At 40.1% G+C, this 19,249-nt stretch overlaps 2 protein-coding genes across 2 annotated transcripts; one reads left to right on the top strand and one right to left on the bottom strand.

The window, feature by feature from the left end:
- Positions 1–507: 507 nt before the first annotated feature.
- On the top strand, positions 508–11,409 carry LOC129938821 (damage-control phosphatase ARMT1-like). The gene is made up of 7 exons (XM_056046609.1): positions 508–912; positions 1,021–1,126; positions 1,219–1,315; positions 1,386–1,654; positions 10,514–10,980; positions 11,049–11,188; positions 11,244–11,409. Exons 1-7 carry the CDS (start codon positions 824–826, stop codon positions 11,396–11,398), a joined length of 1,323 nt encoding a protein of 440 aa, XP_055902584.1. The 5' UTR covers positions 508–823; the 3' UTR covers positions 11,399–11,409.
- On the bottom strand, positions 11,408–18,574 carry LOC129938820 (zinc finger protein 569-like). Its single transcript, XM_056046608.1, has 6 exons — positions 18,317–18,574; positions 17,933–18,080; positions 17,755–17,871; positions 17,470–17,694; positions 17,079–17,418; positions 11,408–17,017 (listed from the first exon to the last, which is right to left on the bottom strand). The coding sequence occupies exons 1-6, from the start codon at positions 18,569–18,571 to the stop codon at positions 16,411–16,413; spliced, it is 1,692 nt and encodes a 563-aa protein (XP_055902583.1). The 5' UTR covers positions 18,572–18,574; the 3' UTR covers positions 11,408–16,410.
- Positions 18,575–19,249: the final 675 nt, after the last annotated feature.

Genomic DNA, 19,249 nt, shown 5'->3' with positions numbered 1-19,249 from the left:
ATGGACCTATCAGGTTGTTGACGGTGGGCTTTAGACATATTCACATTAGCCAAAAACAGAGAATCATGCAGTTTAGAGGGTCTGCTTTTACAGTATCGGGCAAACAATACTGAGGTTCCATTCATCGGGCATTCTTTTTTCCGACCATATTTTACAGATAAGTTGGAGCATACTCCTAACCAAATTATTTCCAGCTGCTTTGAAAAGCTCTGTTCCTTGTAAATATGTCGTTATTTGTATCTGTCCATAATACATTAGACATTAATATTATATTTTGTTAGGAGCAGCTTCTTTCTCATGGCATTTGGAATAAAATAAAAGTATGTACCTGTACACAGTTTTAGACTATGGAGCAATATGATTCCAAACGCATTATTGTACATTGGTCCCCAGGAAAATAGGCCAATTCACATTAAGTTTACCCGATATTAAAAACAAATTGGCATCACTTCGCTGCAAGGAACAGCTGATCAAATGTCATTTTCCAATATTTTGGCAATTCAATTTTTCTTATTTTGCAAGACACAAGACAACTTTTGAACGAGGAGAAGAAAAAAGAACTTTTACTTTATTTAGTTTTTACATCACGCTAGCTACTAACTAGCTAGCAAAGCAAGACCACCACCTCACATTAGATATTAGAATAGAACTTGCTTGCCTTGCTTTTCCGTTGTCACACTCGTCGTGTTTCTGTTTCTTTTCTGCTTCCTTGTTGCCCTTGATTTGTGATTTTATCATTGAACTCGAATAAATCAAGATTATTAAATTTTGTAAATTCTTTAGTTTAGTCTTTAGTCAGAATTGGAAGAAGAAAACTTTCGCAATGACGACGGCTGCCGAATTTGATAAAAAATATGATATCGTGGATGAGAAACCGCCGCGGCACACTGTGCTGCGTGGGCGCTTCAAGAGGTTCGAATTTAGTTATAAGATTTAAATAAGAACATATTTTAGAGTTGTACATATTTCGGTATACATACGTATATCTAATGTATATTCGCTTTCATATGCCATTTATAGAAGTTTCGCTTATTACACATTACGTGAACGTTTACCTGTGATTTTAACTCAAGTTCTTGATAATCTTTCACGCGATAAAGATGAAATAGCCGAAAAATATGGAAATGTAAGTTCGTAGGTATTCATTTATAATCATAAAACAAGATAAAATGTCTTAACTCATCTTTTAATGCTTTAAACTTTCATTGTCATTATTAGGAAGTTCGTGAGGAGATCAAAGAAATCGTTGGGAACATCTCAAAGCTTAAGTATCAATTGCAAACTGATAAGGCACTCGAACCATTCGCTGGCAATGGTTTGTTTATATAGATTTTTATTTTTTTCAGATTTTATGACGAAGTTTTGTTTACATATCTTTTTAATAGAACCTGATAAGGAAATGTGGAATGCATTTATTGCTGGACTTACTGCCGATAATGATACATTCTTTCGTATTTGTTGGCTGCATGGCGAATGCTATATGTACCGTCGTCTTAGTTCTTATTTCGAATGCACGGACAAGATGAGGGATTACGATTACTTTCAGAAGCAAAAAGAAAACGCTTTGACATGTTGCACAGATGCCCTGGAGAATGTTGTCAATAGCACACGGGATAGTGTGTTAAGTGAGGAGTTCTTCATTCGTATATTGAAGGTATGTAAATGTATTCTTTGCACAAAGGTTTTATAAGGTACGTTATCAAATGTATTGCAAAATTTATTGTGCGCCAAAAATGGTACAATCCTAGCCATTATATTACGTTTGGCTAATGATGGAATACCATTCGCTATGTGTAAGCTTTTGCTATAACAAGACGCTACAGTGCAATCCAACATCATGTGGATGTTAGGTTAGGTTAAAGTGGCGGTTAGGTTAGGTTAAAGATTCAGAATCCAAGCACTTAGGCCAAAAGAAAAGGACCATTGTGATACCACATGAATCTAGAGAATTACTTCTTACTAGTCGAACCATTTTGAGCTTTTTATAAAGCAAAGAAGATATTTGATATCCTTTTTAGGTACTTCACTGGGATTATCAAAAGAGTAGCCTTCCAGATGAATTTTGCGTCTGAGTGAAAGAGCAGGGCAAGTGCAGAGAAGGTGAGAGATTGTTTCCTCTACTTCCTCGTCCATACAGCTCCTGCAGAAGTCATTTGAAGCTACACCAAGTCGTATTGCAGGTCTGTCTATAAGACAGTGTGCCGTAAGGGCACCTATTACGGAGCTAATATGAAGCCTGCTTTGAGATAACAAGTCCTTAGAGCGCTTTAGGACCAGTGAAGGCCATATGAGTTTTGTGCCTGCGCATGTTGGTAAATCGTGCCACCTAGAGTTTGTTATCGCAAAAGGTGTTTCTTTTAGCAGAAGTTTACATGTAGCTATCGGTATACTTATCTCCTCCCTTCCAGGTGAAATAGGAATGATGGTTATATTTTTAGCGAGTTCAGCGGCTCTACAATTTCCTGTGATGCCTCTGTGGCCCGGCACCCAACAGAGGTGAATGTTAAATTGCTGCGCCATCTCTATAAGAGACGATCGAAAATCGAGGGCCGTTAAAGATTTGGTTGAGACACCTTCAAGGGATTTGATAGCAGCTTGACTGTCAGAGAAGATGCGGATATCAGAAGTTGATATCACGTTTTCTCTAAGCCAGAAGAGGACCCCTTTGATCGCTAAAATTTCCGCTTGGAAGAATCTACAATGATTAGGGAGGCGGAATGAGATGCTTAGATTAAGCTTTTCTGAGTACACACCACTACCAACTCTCTCATTTGTCTCGGATCCATTTGTATAAAAATTAATACTTTTTTTCCAGGAGTTTTTTGGGGGGGGGGGGTTTTGGAATAGTGTAGTATATGTACTTTGGTATAGAACCAAAGAGTTTCAAAACGATGGAGTGCCCCACATTGTTGTTTGCCCATTGAGATTAGGCGTTGAGTCTTATAGCAGAACTCACTGCCACTTGTTTGCTGAAGATGTCGAGGGGTGTCAGATGGTGGAGATTGTCTAACGCTGCTGAGGGTGTGGTTCTCAATGAACCGCTTATGCAGAGACATGCAGTGCGTTGGACTCTGCTGAGTTTGTTGTAGTATGTGACTTTTTCCAGTGCAGTCCACTATACTGCAACCCCGTACATAAGTATTGGGCGGATGACCGATGTGCCAATAGGTTATGTGAGGTTGAAAACCCCATTTACTTCCTATGGCTTTCTTGCAAAGGAAAAGAGCTGCTGTAGCTTTTTTAACTCTTTCCTTGATGTTAGATTTCCAACTTAATATTTTTGTGCAATATCAGACCAAGATATTTGGCTTCATTGGTAAAAATTAGTGGTACTCCTTTTATTGAAGGAGGTACAATTTCTGGGATCTTGTATTTCCGTGTAAAAAGGACGAAGTCTGTTTTTTGAGGATTAATACTAAGACCGCACCTATCAGCCCTTCTAGTATGCATTTTGAATGCGTTTTGGAGGAAGTCTCTCAGTATATTGATTGTTCTCCTGTGACGGCGATAGCAACATCATCGGCATACGCAACCACTATGTAGCCTTCCCTCTCAAGGGATATTAGCAGTTCGTTAACCACTATGTTCCACAGGAGAGGGGACAGAACACCACCTTGCAGAGTGCCGACAGATCTTTTCGTACAAAAAACCCCCATCTTAGAGTTGATGATCCCGCTTTGTAGCATTAGATTAATCAACTCACAGAGTGAGTATTCGACGTTTAGGGTCGTCATAGCAGAAATGATAGCGGATGTGTCAACATTGTTAAAGGCTCCCTCAATATCCAGGAAGGCCACCATAGTATATTCCTTTTGCTCTAAGGACTATTTGATAATTCTTACCAGAGTGTGCAAGGCAACACCATTTGAAACAACATCGCCATCTGTTAGGCCACGAAAAATATCCGTCATATTCTAGATTTAGAGCCCTCAAGGTGCTTAATATCTCTAAGCAGATTGCATATAAGCTCGCTAATTAGAATTAAAACCAGAAACTGTCTTATAAGAAAGGCGTATATATTTAAATGATTATTGCAAAAGCTGATGGACGAGGAAGAAACAATTCTTCACCTCCTCTGTATATGCCCTGCTCTAGCTCCAAAACGTAAGGTCTACCTAGGAGAATTCTTCTATAACGATCTAAACGAATTCAAACACACTAACATAATTAGTCTTTCACGTTTCATAAGTAACTGCAGTTGGTTTTATTTTGCTCAGAGATTAGGCTACGAACTTGGTGTATCACAATGGCCTAACTGGCCATCACCAACAGCCATTTTAAACTAACATAAGATTGTACGTTTATTAAAAACTGCGGTAGATGGTTTGTTGGTTGTTTTTTACACTTAAGGGATCATTATACCTTTTTTAAAGGGTTATCCATTTTGCGTTTTCAAAAGTAAACGTAAATAAAGCATACAATATTTTTTTTTTTCATGATATTGCTTTTTTATTTCAAAGTTTGAACGTTGACATTATGTGTGCATCACTATATCATTTAAATGACGACCACGCGAATTGTTGCAAGCATCGTTTCTTTTGAGGTAATTTTCAATTAATTTTTGACACATATTGGACGGTATCTCAGACATAACTTGACGAATGTTGTTTTTTAAGTTTTAAGCTCAAGAGTTCAAGGTTTATCTGCATGAACACGGTCTTTGACGTAGACCAGCGGTGTCAAATTACATGATCTTAGTGGCCAGTTGATATCTCCAGGAGAGAAATTACGAGCCATATTTGCTCAAGTTGTGTGGTATGAGCGGTGCGGTGTTGAAACCAAATATTCTTCAAGTCGTATTCTTCAAAAGCAGCAAAAAATGTCGGTTATAATATGACAATAACGCTCCAAATTGACGGTGACAGTCGTTCCATCGTCGTTTTCGATGAAGTAAAGTCCAATCATCGTTGCGAAGCACCAACAAGCCTCGGATACGGACGAATTTACTGTGGACAACCTACGCAAACGAATTAAGGACAACGAACTTTCGGATATGCACGTGGAATGTAAGGTCCTTTAACAGACCACGTGCGGCCGAAGAATTAGAATGCTATGTAGCAGACATCACCGCCATCCGGGAAATACGATGGGATGGGCTGGACAAAAAGAGGATGAAAAACTGCGATATTTACTATGGTGACTGCTACCGCGAAAACCAACAGCGCTTATTTGTATGCGGCTTCGTCATTGGAGCCAGACTTAGGCAAGAAGTCTTGAGCTATATGTGCATCAACAAGCGCTAATGACCAGACGCATCAAGGCTTAATTCAGCAACAGAAGAAAAAGATGACAACACCAAAGATATGTTCTTGAGCTCTTAGACAAAATATATAAACAGCGTCAAAAAAATCAAATGGTGTGGCGCAACAGTCCGTTGTGAACCAGGGCCTAGTGACTTACAACTCTCAACCATTCCTGTGTGCGAGTACTGTTGTCAGGAATGGAAGGGACCTACAATTTAAGGCCGAATCCGAACGGCTAATTTGAGAAAGCTCTTTTTCATGACAAGAATTACTCTTGAAGGATTTGTCAATTCCTCGCAAGAGGCATTACCCGCGAAAATTATTTTTTTAATTAAGGTGGCACAGGCAGGGATTGAACCCAAGACCAAGACCCCTTGCATGACAGTCCAACGCACTAACCATCATGCCACGGGTACTACAGCGTCATATCTACGATATTAAAACTGTCCTGGGCGATTTTAATGCCAAGCTGGGAAGGGAAGACATTTTTGGTGGAATAATCGGGAAGAACAGTCTGCACGACAACACTTCCGACAACGCATTCAGGCTCAGAGATTTTGCTGCGGGGCGAAACGTCATGGTAGCCAGTACGCGTTTTCCACAGCTGAATATCCACAAAGGAACTTGGACTTTTCCAGATCAATCTACCGTCAACCAGATTGACCACATTGCGATCGACGCCAGACACGCTTCCAGCATCATGGATGTACTTTCCGAGGAGCTAACATCGACTCAGACCACTACCTCGTTGTAGCCAAGGTAGCACTTCGAATTTCCAGACCAAAGGCAAAGCAGGGAGGTGCTGGGAGAAGGTACAACGTCGAACGCCTACAATCGCCAGAGTTCGCCAAATCCTTTTCCGACCGAGTTACAAGTAACCTCTCTCGAAGTTCTCTGCCGCCAACACAATGTATCGAAAACCAATGGCAACTTTGCCAAGATGCAATCAGGGAGGACGAGAGCTGCTCATGAGCTCTATGAGCAGAAGAGGCGAGAGGAACCCCGACTTCTCAGAAGGAAAAAGAGAGGGCATGAGAAGCGTGCGGTCGCAGATGTAAAGAGGTTTAAAAGCAGGAATGAAGTTCGAAAGTTTTAAGAACAAGTGAAACGAAATTCACAGGTACATAAACCTAGAATCGAAGGCTGCAAAGACGAAAGTGGAAACATCATAGTGGAACCGCAGTCAATGCTGAGGATATGGAAGGACCACTTCTGCAGACTGTACAACGGCGACGACGAACTGCCGCTGTCAGGGAGGATGATGATCCATTCAACATAGACGACGAAAGCCAACAATCCCGTCCTCCCCACTTAGACGAAGTAAAGATTGCCATATCTAAGCTGAAGTCTAATAAAGCCGCTGGAGCGGATGGCTTGAATACCGAGCTCTTTAAAGCAGCTGGAGATAAGTTGCTAAGGAGCATGGACCAACTTATCTGTAATATATGGTCGGAAAAAAGCATGCCCGACGAATAGAACCTCAGTATTGTTTGCCTGATCTTTAAAAAAGGAGACCCTTTAAACTGCTCCAAATATAGAGAAATCAGTCTACTTAACAGCGCCTATAAAATCTTCTCTACCGTAATTTTTGAACGTCTAAAGGCCATCGTCAACAACCTGATAGATCTTTATCAGTGTGGTTTTAAACCAGGAAAGTCCAAAGTCGATCAAATATTCACATTACGGCAGATCCTGGAAAAACCCAAAAACACCAAATTGACACCCACCATCTTTTCATCGATTTCAAGGCCGCATAAGACATCATCTACAGGGTCGAGCTGTATAGAGCCATGTCTAGTTTTGGCATCCCCACCAAACTCTTCCGAGAGAATTCACGCTGCTCCATAAAGGTTGGAAACAACTTAACAGAACCTTTCGATGTCAAAAAAGGTTTTAGACAAGGTGATTTTTTTAACATCGTGCTTGAAAAAATAGTGCAGAGCTCACACGTCATCACTAGAGGCACTATCTTTCAAAAGTCTGTCCAATTACTAGCATATGCTGATGGCATTGACATAATCGGAAGAACTCAGCGTGATGTCAATGGGGCTTTTGTGAGGTTTGAGGCAGAGGCGGCAAAAATGGGTTTAACGGTTAATGAGGGCAAAGCAAAGTACATGCTGTCGTCAAGAAAGGACATACAATACCGACGTCTTGGTCAAAACTTCTCCGTCGACGGATGTAACTTTGAGGTAGTCAAGGACCTCGTCTACCTCTGCTCCACTGTAAACGCAGAAAACAACACCAGCGCTGAGATCAAACGCAGAATAACTCTTGCTAACCGTTGTTTCTTTGGACTTTGGACACGAGGGACCAAAGTGTTGCTATATAAGACCCTTATCATCCCCGTCCTGCTATACGGTGCAGAAGCATGGACTATGACAAAAGCGGTTGAAAGCACCTTGGGTCGTTTCAAAGGAAAAGTTCTTCGTGTGATCTAAGGACCTGTATGCATCGAAGGGGAGTGGAGGAAAAGATGGAACGACTAGCTGTACGCCAGCTGTACTGTAGCCAAAAGGGTAAAATTCCAACGAATAAGATGGCTGAGTCACGTAGAGCGATTGGAAACCAATGCTCCGGCCCGGAAAATATTCGAATCCACACCCACAGGACAGCGCAGTAGAGGAAGACCACGGATCTGGTGGCGCTCACAAGTGGAAAGTGACCTCACCCAACTTGGAGCCCGAAACTGGAGACATCTAGCTAGGGACCGAGCTAGATGGAGAAGTTTGTTGGGTGAGGCCCTAGTTCACACAGGACTGTAGCGCCACCCTAAGGAAGTAAGTAAGGTCCAATCACAACTCCGGACTCGGACCAAAGAGCTCGGTTCCTAGCTAGATGGAGAAGTTTGTTGGGTGAGGCCCTAGTTCACACAGGACTGTAGCGCCACCCTAAGTAAGTAAGTAAGGTCCAATCACACCTCCGGACTCGGACCAAAGAGCGCACCAAAAATTGACTTTTTGTAGATGTAATGGTTTTTCTTCTATTACTTGAGGATTCTCAAAACCCCGAATTAGACAATTTTGTTTATTAACATAGCCACCGAGTGAGAAATATACTTCGTCGCTTAAGAACATTTTGTTCGAAAAATCGCCGTGCATCGCTTGTTGTTTAATCACCCATTCGACGATTATGTAAACCATCTCCTCTTAAAACACGATATGTGGCTGTGGCAGAATCACCATTTTTATAGTAAGTTAAACAATTTGTATGCGTTGTGCGATAGTTAAGCGATCCATTTTCATAAATGTCAGACTTTCAACTGAACAAAAAATTGGTTTAACAACTTAGTTTGACAGATGTCGAATTCCAGAAATTTACTTTTGAAACCGCAAAATGGATAACTCATTATGTTTATAATCAAACACAGTGCAAACGTTAGAAAAATAGAAAAGTATTTAAGAGGAGATATCGTTTTACATTGCTCGTAATAGAGTTGGCAAAAGCATTCCACATTCTCGATGTGCGGTTTAAGAAAGAATCTCTTTACTTCACAATACGCCCAAAATTGAGCTCAAGTGTAAACAGATGAGCATTCCTGGAAGTGCGAGTATTACGGCTGAATTTTGAGTCATCAGCCCAGATATGCGAATTATGTTCCATCTTCAGAAGAATGAATGGTTTGTAAATTACAGTTAGATCAGAAGGCTGAAATGGAACAATTTCTTGCACCGTCCGCTTGAGAAATCCTAAACATCTACATTTTTGGCAATGTCGAATATGTGATCATTTCATAAGAGGTGATCTGTGATACACATACCAAGTACTGAAAGTTGACTAGATTATTGGATGCAACTACCAGTCATGGATTTCGGGGGTGGGTTACGCTTTAACGACAGGGAAAAGCATTGGGTTTTGAAGCATTGGCCAATACTGTGGGGATTAGAATTTAATGGGCTTAACATACGCTGCCGATCGTAAATGAATATCAGGAAGAGAGTAGAAGACAAAGCGGAGCCCTAGGGGACACCACCATTATTTATTTTATGAATTTCGGACTTGAAACCATCCAATACAACTTGTATCGAACGGTTGGAAAGGTAGTTTCTAATCCAACGAAGAAGAGATTCATCAATACCAAAAGCACGCATTTTTAATAAGACAGTTTGATGCCAAATTCTAAAATATGCCTTTAAGTGTAATAACTTACTTTTTGCAAAATGATTAAAAGATTTGTTCACTGTTCGGCAAGATAAAGCATGAAATCACCGGTAGATCTATTGCTACGAAAACCATACTGCCGATCATTTAAAACCTTTCGTTCTTCGAGATGTTTTTAATTAATTAACGTTTCCGTTGCCTTGGAAAGAAGGGACGTAAGTGCTATTAGACTATAGTTGAAGGAGGAGGAGGATTCGCCTTTTTAGGAACAGGCTGAACAAATACTGTTTTCCATCCGCTCGGAAAGAGACCTGTAGAGTAGGAATAATGGAAAAGTTTACTCAGTTGTTTTGCCAGCTTTTAAGAACACCTCTGCAGAGCAATAGGAGGGTTACTATCCAGGCCAAGTCTTTCAATACTCTTGCAACTATGTTAGCTCCCCGGAAAGTTCGGACATGCATGATGCTGAAAACTTGTCTACCGTTGATCGCAATGTACTCAAGGGACCTATCATTCCACGTGCATATCCGAAGTTCGTGGTCCTTTGTTGTCAACAGTAAATCCGTCCGTATTCGAGGCTTCGCAACTAGTTTTTCTTTACGTGGTCTGGAAGTCACCCTGACGCATGACTTATAGGAATTCATCCTGAAGCACGGCCTTGAGAAAGTCACCCTGACGTACGGCCAGGCCTGAACTTCGAATATGTCGTAGTATCCTTATAAGATGTTCACTAAGTAATTCAACCTAACTGGAAGTGTAGAAGCCACCCTTGATTTCATCTTGCGGATTCTTCTTTCAAACAGACTGGTGCCCGAATCTCTTTCTCCTTCCAGTTGTGAGATGATGGCAGATGGAATTATTTTTGTTGTTTTTCTTATGTCCTTTTCCATCACAGAGCTCTTGGAAAATACAAGGCTAAGATGTTTTTCGTTGGACTTTTTGTAGAGGCTGCCTATGTTTCTTTTAGCTGCTATGTAGAAGATGGGTTTTATGATGTTTAAACATACTTTAGTCAGTGACCAAAAATACACAACCCCAACACAACAACACTATTAACCCAAAAACCTTTAGGTCCCGATTATGAACAAATTTAAATTGCAGTTTTACGGTCGTTCCTATTAAGGCTACAACTAACTACACCTTAATTTTTGTTTAAATTAATTTCTCAGCTCAATCTATGGGGCAACCGTTGCGATCTATCCATATCCGAGGGAAAGGAAATCAAACAAACTGGAAACCTCTTCGATTCGGTAGATTCATTGAATTCAAATATTTTAGTCGATGACACAAAACATATATGGAATTGCATATCGAAACCATTAGATGGAAAATCACGAATTATTGATTTCGTTCAAGATAATTCGGGCTTTGAATTATTCACAGATCTTCTAGTAGCTGAATATTTAATTGATAAAAATCTGGCAACAAAAATTCGTTTTCATGTAAAAGCCATTCCATGGTTTATATCAGATGTGAGACCAAGAGATTTCCTGTGGACGTTGGACTATTTGAGGCAACATCCCTCGTCGACGGTATTAAAGGCGGTTGGTGAGAAATGGTATAATTTCTTGCAAGATGGCAAATTTGAAATTGCTCCTATTGAATGGTTTTGGACGAGTCCGTATGAATATTATAGGTAGGCACAAAATTATTAAAGAATAATCCATAAATAATAACATATATTTTTGTATGTTTCTGCCTTAGAATGAAAGAAATAAACGAGAATCTCTATAATAAACTTGCTGAATCACATATTGTGATATTCAAAGGAGACCTCAACTATAGAAAGCTAATTGGTGATTTTATGTGGGACTTTACAGAGGATTTCAAAACATGTCTTAGAGGTAAGTTTTGTAGTGTTGTTTTTTGTTTTATTTATAAATTAAAATTTCTTTATAGGTTTTCAACCAACCAACGTTTGCACACTTCGCACCGTCAAAGCTGATTTAATATGTGGCCTAAAAGAAGGAACTGCTGAGAATTTAGATAAAATCAAACCCGATTGGATGGTAACTGGAGAATTTGGTGTGTTGCAATTTTCAAGCTCGACATAAATTCATTGATTCATTGATAAATTTGAGTTGCAAGTTCTGATCAAATTGGCAGAATTAAAACAAGAAACCAAAGAACAAAATTCAAATGAGATAGAAGTGTAGTTAAAATCATTAAAATATATAGATCAATTTATTTAAAACAATTAAGAAAAAAGCTTTATTATTTGGCAATAAGATTGACTTTTAAATTTTGAACAAATTCCTAAGAAATTTATTATTTTTGTTCGCATTTGGTTTGTAGCCAAAGCCATTTCACTTTTATTTACATTTACTGCAGGCAAAACCTTTGGGCCCAATCTAAACCGAATTAATTCATGACTAGTTGATGCATTTAAATTTTTTTTGTCAGTAACATTTTAAACTGAATAATGGCTATTCCATTCCATTGGGTTACTTAATTTGGCCGTCGATTATATCAACTGTACGTATTACATGTCCAGACCATTCCCATTTAAGTTTCTTAAGTCTGTATTTCAATGTCTTCAAAATAAGTTTGACTTCTTATATTTTGATGGATAATTCGTTGACCAATAAAAACGTTCAAAATAGCTCCCTGACATAATCGAAGTTTCGTTCAAGAATTTTGTGCGTGATTTGCCAAATTTAACATACATGGGTGAGAACTGGAAGAACTGTTGAAACAGACTCATATTTTTACTTGTTTTATTCGAATTTTTAAAGTAATAAGATGCTTAACATTCCACAACTGCTTCCAAGCGTTTGTCATTCGCTGTTATATATCCTTTTTGTCTTTGCTTTTGAATGATATAATTTGGCCAAGGTATGTGTTCGTGGAGTCTTCAAAGTATTCTAATATTTTGTTATTAACTCTTAGTGGATCTCTTGATATTCTTAGCAAACAAATAGCTGCAAGCTCTGCTATTCGCTTCAAAGCTTCAATGCAGTGGTTTAACAACAACAACATTGACCACTCCGTTATGCTTAAGTATTTGGAATTAATTCCAAAGCACACAGACCACATCATCCTTCAACTAAAATTCGACAGAATCTTTTAGATTGCTATGCCCTTTTGATCTTATGGTAGGATAGGGCATTCCTGGAAGACGTGTCAATCCACTATAACACAGATGGATCGAAAACAAATGATGGGGTTGGTAAAGGTTTGTACTCTGAACGACTGAAATTAAGTCTCCCATTCCGCCTTCCCATGATTGTAGCGTGTTCCAAGTGAAACGGGCTATTAAACCGGCCTTAGTGTACTCCATCACGTACAGCCACTTTAACCTGACCTTAGTTGGTCAGAAACGCCATTTGTCATAATTTTAATTTTCTTTTTATTTGTTGACAACCCAATACTCCCATTCCGCCTTCCCATGATTGTAGCGTGTTCCAAGTGAAACGGGCTATTAAACCGGCCTTAGTGTACTCCATCACGTACAGCCACTTTAACCTGACCTTAGTTGGTCAGAAACGCCATTTGTCATAATTTTAATTTTCTTTTTATTTGTTGACAGACCAATACTTACTTATTTACTTAAGGTGAGGCTACAGTCCTGTGTGAACTAGGGCCTCAACCAACAAACTTCTCTATTTAGCTCGGTCCCTAGCTAGATGTCTCCAGTTTCGCGCTCCAAGTTGGGTGAGGTCACCTTCCACTTGTGCGTACCACCTGATCCGCGGTCTTAGTCTACTGCGCTGTCCTGTGGGTATGGATTCGAAGACTTTCCGAGCCGGAGCATTGGTTTCCATGCGATCTACGTGACCCAGCCATCTTAGTCGTTGGACTTTTACCCTTTTGGCTAAATCCACGTCGATGTACAGCCCGTACAGCTCGTCATTCCATCTTTTCCTCCACTTCCCTTCGATGCATACGAGACGATCACACGAAGAACTTTTCTCTCGAACCGGCTCAAGGTGCCTTCATCCGCTTTTGTCATAGTCCATGCTTCTGCACCGTATAGCAGGACGGGGATGATAAGGTTCTTATATAGCAACACTTTGGTCCCTCGAGAGAGGACTTTACCACTCAATTGCTTTCTTAGTCCAAAGAAACAGCGGTTAGCAAGAGTTATTCTGCGTTTGATCTCAGCGCTGGTGTTGTTTTCTGTGTTTACAGCGGAGCCTAGGTAGACGAAGTCCTTGACTACCTTGACTACGTCTGTCGATGGTGACGTTTAGACCAAGACGTCGGTGTTGTATGTTCTTTCTTGACAACAGCATGTACTTTGTTTTGCCCTCATTAAAACCATATTTGCCGCCACTGCCTTAATACTCACAAAAGCTCCATTGACATCTTGCTGAGTTCCCCCAATTATGCCAATGTCATCAGCATATGCTAGTAATTGGACAGACTTTTGAAAGATACTGCCTCTAGTGATGACGTGTGAGCTCTGCACTATTCTTTCAAGCACAATGTTAAAAAAATCGCATGACAGCGCATCACCTTGTCTAAAACCTTTTTTGACATTGAAAGGTTCTGTTAAGTTGTTTCCAAACTTTATGAAGCAGCGTGAATTCTCCATGGTCATCCTGCACAAACGGACGAGTTTGGCAGGGATGCCGAAACTAGTCATGGCTCTATACAGCTCATCCCTGTAGATGCTGTCATATGCGGCCTTGAAATCGATGAAAGGATGGTGGGTGTCGATAATGTGAATATTTGATCGACTGTGGACTTTCCTGGTCTAAAACCATACTGATAAGGACATATCAGGTTGTTGACGATGGGCTTTAGATGTTCACATATTACGGCAGAGAAGACTGATTCCTCTATAGTTGGTGCAGTTTAGAGGGTCTCCTTTTTTCAGGATTGGGCAAACAATACTGAGGTTCCATTCATCGGGCATGCTTTCTTCCGACCATATCTTACAGATAAGTTGGTGCATGCTCCTAACCAACTTATCTCCAGCTGCTTTAAAGAGCTCGGCATTGAAGCCATCTGCTCCAGCGGCTTTATTAGACTTCAACTTAGATATGGCAATCTTTACTTCGTCTAAGTCGGGAGGACGGAATTGTTGGCTTTCGTCGTCTATGTTGAATGGATCATCATCCTGCCTGACAGCGGAATTTAGTTCGTCGTCGCCGTTGTACAGTCTGCAGAAGTGGTACTTCCATATCCTCAGCATTGACTGCAGTTCCACTATGATGTTTCCACTTTCGTCTGTGCAGCCTTCAGTTCTAGGTTTATGTACCTGTGAATTTCGTTTCACCTGTTCATAAAACTTTTGAACTTCATTCCTGCTTTTAAACCTCTCAACATCTTCGACCGCACGCTTCTCATACCCTCTTTTTCCTTCTGAGAAGTCGGCGTTCCTCTCGCCTCTTCTGCTCATAGAGCTCATGAGCAGCTCTGGTCCTTTAATGCAGCGCCGCTTTGCATGCTTGTTGTTTGGCTGCATTTGCCTGCCGACATTCCTCATCAAACCAGCGGTTCCTTGTTGGTGGCTGTTTGAAACCCAGCACATCAGAGGCGGCTTCTCTGATTGCACCTTGGTAAAGTTACCACTGCTTTTCGATACATTGTGTTGGAGGCAGAGAACTTCGAGAGAGGTTACTTGTAACTTGATCGGAAAAGGATTTGGCGATCTCTGGCGATTGTAGCCGTTCGACGTTGTATCTTCTCCCAGCACCTTCCTGTTTTGCCTTGGGTCTGGAAATCCGAAGTGCTATCTTGGCTACAACGAGGTAGTGGTATGAGTCGATGTTAGCTCCTCGGAAAGTTCGGACATCCATAATGCTGGAAGCGTGTCTGGCGTCGATCGCAATATGGTCAATCTGGTTGACGGTAGATTGATCTGGAGAAGTCCAAGTTCCTTTGTGGATATTGAGGTGTGGAAAACGCGTACTGGCTACAAAATCTATGAGTCTGAATCCGTTGTCGGAAGTGTTGTCGTGCAGGCTGTTCTTCCCGATTATTCCACCAAATATGTCTTCCCTTCCTAGGTTGGCATTAAAATCGCCCAGGACTATTTTAATATCGTAGCTAGGACACTGCTCATATGTTTTGTCTAGGAGCTCGAAGAACATATTTTTGGTGTTGTCATCTTTCTCTTCTGTGGGGCATTCGCGCATATCAAGCTAATGTTGCCGAATTTCGCCTTGATGGGTATGGTTATGAGGCGCTCATTGATGCACATATAGCTCAAGACTTCTTGCCTAAGTCTGGCTCCAATGACGAAGCCGTATCCAAATAAGCGCTGCTGGTTTTCGTGGTAGCAGTCACCATAGTAAATATCGCAGTTTTTCATCCTCTGTTTGCCTGGCCCATCCCATCGTATTTCCTGGATGGCGGTGATATCTGCTTTATAGCGGTCTAGGGCCTCCGCTAATTCTTCGGCCGCACGTGGTCTGTTAATTCATTCCACGTGCATATCCCAAGTTCGTTGTCCTTAATTTGTTTGCGTTGGTTGTCAACAGTAAATCTGTCCGTATCCGAGGCTTGTTGGTGCTTCGCAACTATGAAAGCTTTTACGTGGCCAGGAAGTCACCCCGACGGCACAACCCCCAACCTGGAGGGCCAGATCCTAAGTATAACTCCAGGGATGGGGAGCCGGATAAAACCGTTCCTAATAAGTTAGGGAACATTTATTCCCACTTGGAGTTATTTCTCTCATAGGTCCACATACTTCTCAAACAGGAATCACAATGATCAAGACAAGAACATTTAACGAGTTCAACTCCAGTAATGAAATTCTTTAGTTTCGCTTCTTTTATCGACCTTAAATCTCGTTGACGAAATCGGCGATGAAAAGTATGAACATATTCCAGGAAGTCAAATTTTATAATTAAAAATACAATCCGTCCGTTCCGGGAGCTGCAGCATCCTTGCGTTGCTGGAAGTAGTTCGTCGGGTGTTGGAGGGGGAGGGGTCTTGCCACCGTAATCGGACCTCACCTCTTTACAAAAACATAAATCATGCCGGATAAACTCGATGACCTAAAATCTAAAGTGCACCACCTCCACCACCACTCTGGGTTTGATTTTGGTGATGTTTTCATCCAGATAAATTGGCCTTCCAAAACCATGTCACTCTAATCCTGTTCACACCCTGTTCACAATTCCTTTGTTTTGGTGGTTTCTTTCTCATTTGATGGCGTTGTTGCTGGCAATTGTGACACCGATGCCAAAAGGGTATCAACAATTGTATTGCAATCTTGTATTTGACCATTTGGCAACAATATCATCTCATCAGGTGATGGTTCATCCAAAGCTTTCATAGCTTCATTACATTTATGCCGCACTAACTCTTCTAAAGTTTTCCATTTTCCAAAGCATGTATCGCATTCGTGTCGTAGAGAATGGGTTAGTTTTTGATGTGTTATCAGGTCCAAACGTGATGAAAACTGTGCCGAGCAGTCGTTACATTGAAAATACTCTGATGGTGCTTCTTTCGGCGCATTTTCATTGTGAATCTCAACGTTTTTGCTATGCCATCGTAAATGGTCTTCCAGGGAAGCATTAGAAGTGAAAATTTGACAACATTGTTCGCATAGAAATCGTAGAGTACTAATGTTAGTGCTGGTCTTGTGTGCGCGTCGTTTGTGTAACTGAAGTCGGCACAATTGTTTGAAGGCTTTTTTACACTTGTCACAGCGATGAGGGCGGTTTTTGCTCATGTGGGTTCGCGAGTGTGTCATCAACGTTGACCGATGTCTGAAACTTAAGTGGGCAAAAATACACATGTTTTTTTTCTCATCAAAACTCTCCAACTTCAACTTACCTTTTTCTACACTTTTTGCATTCATAGGGTTTGCTTTGATCGTGAATTCTTTTGTGGGAGTTCAAGAGCCGGAAATCAGAGAATTGTTTGTCACAGCTATCACATTTCCAAGGGCGTTCGCCAGTGTGAGAACGGTTATGAACCTTAAGAGTGTATCGATTGGGAAAGGTCTTCTTGCAAATCAAACATAAATGCGTCTTTGATTTTGACTTCGCTTCTGTATGCACTCGGAAATGCCTCGTTAGAGATGCCATTTCAACGAATCTCATTTCACATAATTGGCATTTATACGGCTTCTCGTGAAAATGTGTTGGTACATGGCGCTTTAGTTTGAAAAAAGCTGAAAATGGAAATGAATAGGTTTATGTGTGAACGAACAAATGAAGCGTACTTAGAAATGTTTTATTGCAAGATTTGCACATAAATCCATTGGAGTCATCGTGAAGAGAACTATGCACAAAAAGATCTTCGGCTACTGCAAACACATCTCTGCAAGTTGAACAGGTGAACTTGGATTCATCTGGAATACTATTTTGCATATGACAAATTTCATGATTTTCCAGAGTAGTTTTGTCGGTAAATTTTTTCCCGCATTGAATGCAACGTAAATCATCAGCTGCAAGGAAGTCAAGTGGATTCTTGAATAATAAAGAACAAGTTTCAGGAAACAACTTACCAGTAGATCTTCGAGAGGAATCTTTAAAGTTGTGTTCTTCGTTTGGTCTTAGTTCATGGGAGCAGTCAAAGTTCTTGGAAACTGAATTTTGAATCGGTTTTGCATAATCATGATCCACTGGCATTGACATAAATCTATAGTTTATAAAGTCGCATACTAAACAAGCTTTACTTCATACCTTCCACTTTTTGAAGAGAAGATCTTGCGAGCCATTCTCTTAGTAAGAAATCAGTTGATTCCACTTTTCTCTTGAAGTTGATGCACTTGTTCAGATCATCTAAACAAGTCGTACAAATTGTTGCTGGGAGATTGTCATCGTTATCGATCTTACCAAAAAGAAATTGCTTTACATTTAAACATATCAAGTCAACTAACCCTTTGTTTCCTAGTGTCTTCGTTGTAAAGGACAAAATTATGCACTTTTTTGAAATGTTACTTGAGGTTTCATGATAAAACTAAATCCATTTATGCAAAATGTAATTGACACCTTCGGGAACAAAGGGTTTTACTAAAATTACGATCTAGGGAACTTACGGATCAGTTGCCAGTTCTCAAAACTTACTTTTACGGATGTAAATAAGAAAATTGCTTCTGAAATCCAACCAACTGAATTGAAAATCGGTTTAAGTTCAGTATTTTTAGCAAGACAGCAGCGGCACGCACATTGTTTGTCCAGAAAACTGTTATTTGCGAAGTTGGTGTCCATAATCTCGGTATAGTATAGGGATTTTGAATACAAAATATAAAAAATGCAGGCGTTAACGTTTAAATATGGTTTAAAAATCCAACATTTTGGCCTGAAAAAAGGAAATGACATGAAAACTGCCACTGACCTGACAGCACAGGCAAAATGACATGTTTACTTTTTAGCTCACGAATCGACTGTTACTGTGCTTCTCAAACTTTGTTTATGTTTGGTATGTTTGAGAATATGAAATTTCCTGTGTGACATTCGTGTACGGATAATGGTTGGCTTACATGACACTTTTTTTCTTTTAAAACAATTTATATGGATTGTACAAAAATATTTTCTAATTTGATTTTATTTTGTTATTTAACAGATATTGAAGGAGAGGATACATTTATTTCTATTTAAGATAAATTTATACTTTTCACATAAAACACAAGCAAAAATGGGAAGAATTCAGCCCTATGAGGAGTTTCAACCAAAACGCTTTTCACCCGAAATATAATTGTTTCCAAGGTTTTTAAAAAGCTATCAGGAGTTTCGACCGAATAAAATTGCACTTCGAATTTAAAACTGAAAGTTCGAATAATAGGTATTTTCCAAAAACTGAGCGGATCAAATTTGACGTTTGTGTTGTATGTAGTGGTGAGCGTCCATTTTCCGCAGTCTTTTTGAAATTAAAATTTAATTTTGTTTAAGTTCTCGTCGAGTGCGGTGATATTTACATATTTTTTACATTAAATAAGTAAAGACAAAGACATATTCCTCTTCCTCGAGCTCTTGGTGAAGACATATGAGCAGTGCCCT

This window comes from Eupeodes corollae, chromosome 1, assembly GCF_945859685.1.
Source record: "Eupeodes corollae chromosome 1, idEupCoro1.1, whole genome shotgun sequence".
Lineage (NCBI taxonomy): Eukaryota > Metazoa > Arthropoda > Insecta > Diptera > Syrphidae > Eupeodes > Eupeodes corollae.
This window is presented reverse-complemented; position numbering and strand designations above follow the sequence as displayed.

Excerpts from the sequence above, each read along its gene's own strand:
- LOC129938821 (XM_056046609.1), top strand. The coding sequence starts at position 824 with ATGACGACGGCTGCCGAATTTGATAAAAAATATGATATCGTGGATGAG. Across the intron at positions 1,127-1,218 it reads TAGCCGAAAAATATGGAAAT|GAAGTTCGTGAGGAGATCAA; the intron begins GTAAGTTCGTAG and ends TGTCATTATTAG. Across the intron at positions 10,981-11,048 it reads AGTCCGTATGAATATTATAG|AATGAAAGAAATAAACGAGA; the intron begins GTAGGCACAAAA and ends TTTCTGCCTTAG.
- LOC129938820 (XM_056046608.1), bottom strand. The coding sequence starts at position 18,571 with ATGTCATTTCCTTTTTTCAGGCCAAAATGTTGGATTTTTAAACCATAT. Across the intron at positions 18,081-18,316 it reads TCTTATTTACATCCGTAAAA|ATCGATAACGATGACAATCT; the intron begins GTAAGTTTTGAG and ends CTTTTTGGTAAG. Across the intron at positions 17,695-17,754 it reads TTCCTCTCGAAGATCTACTG|CTGATGATTTACGTTGCATT; the intron begins GTAAGTTGTTTC and ends ACTTCCTTGCAG.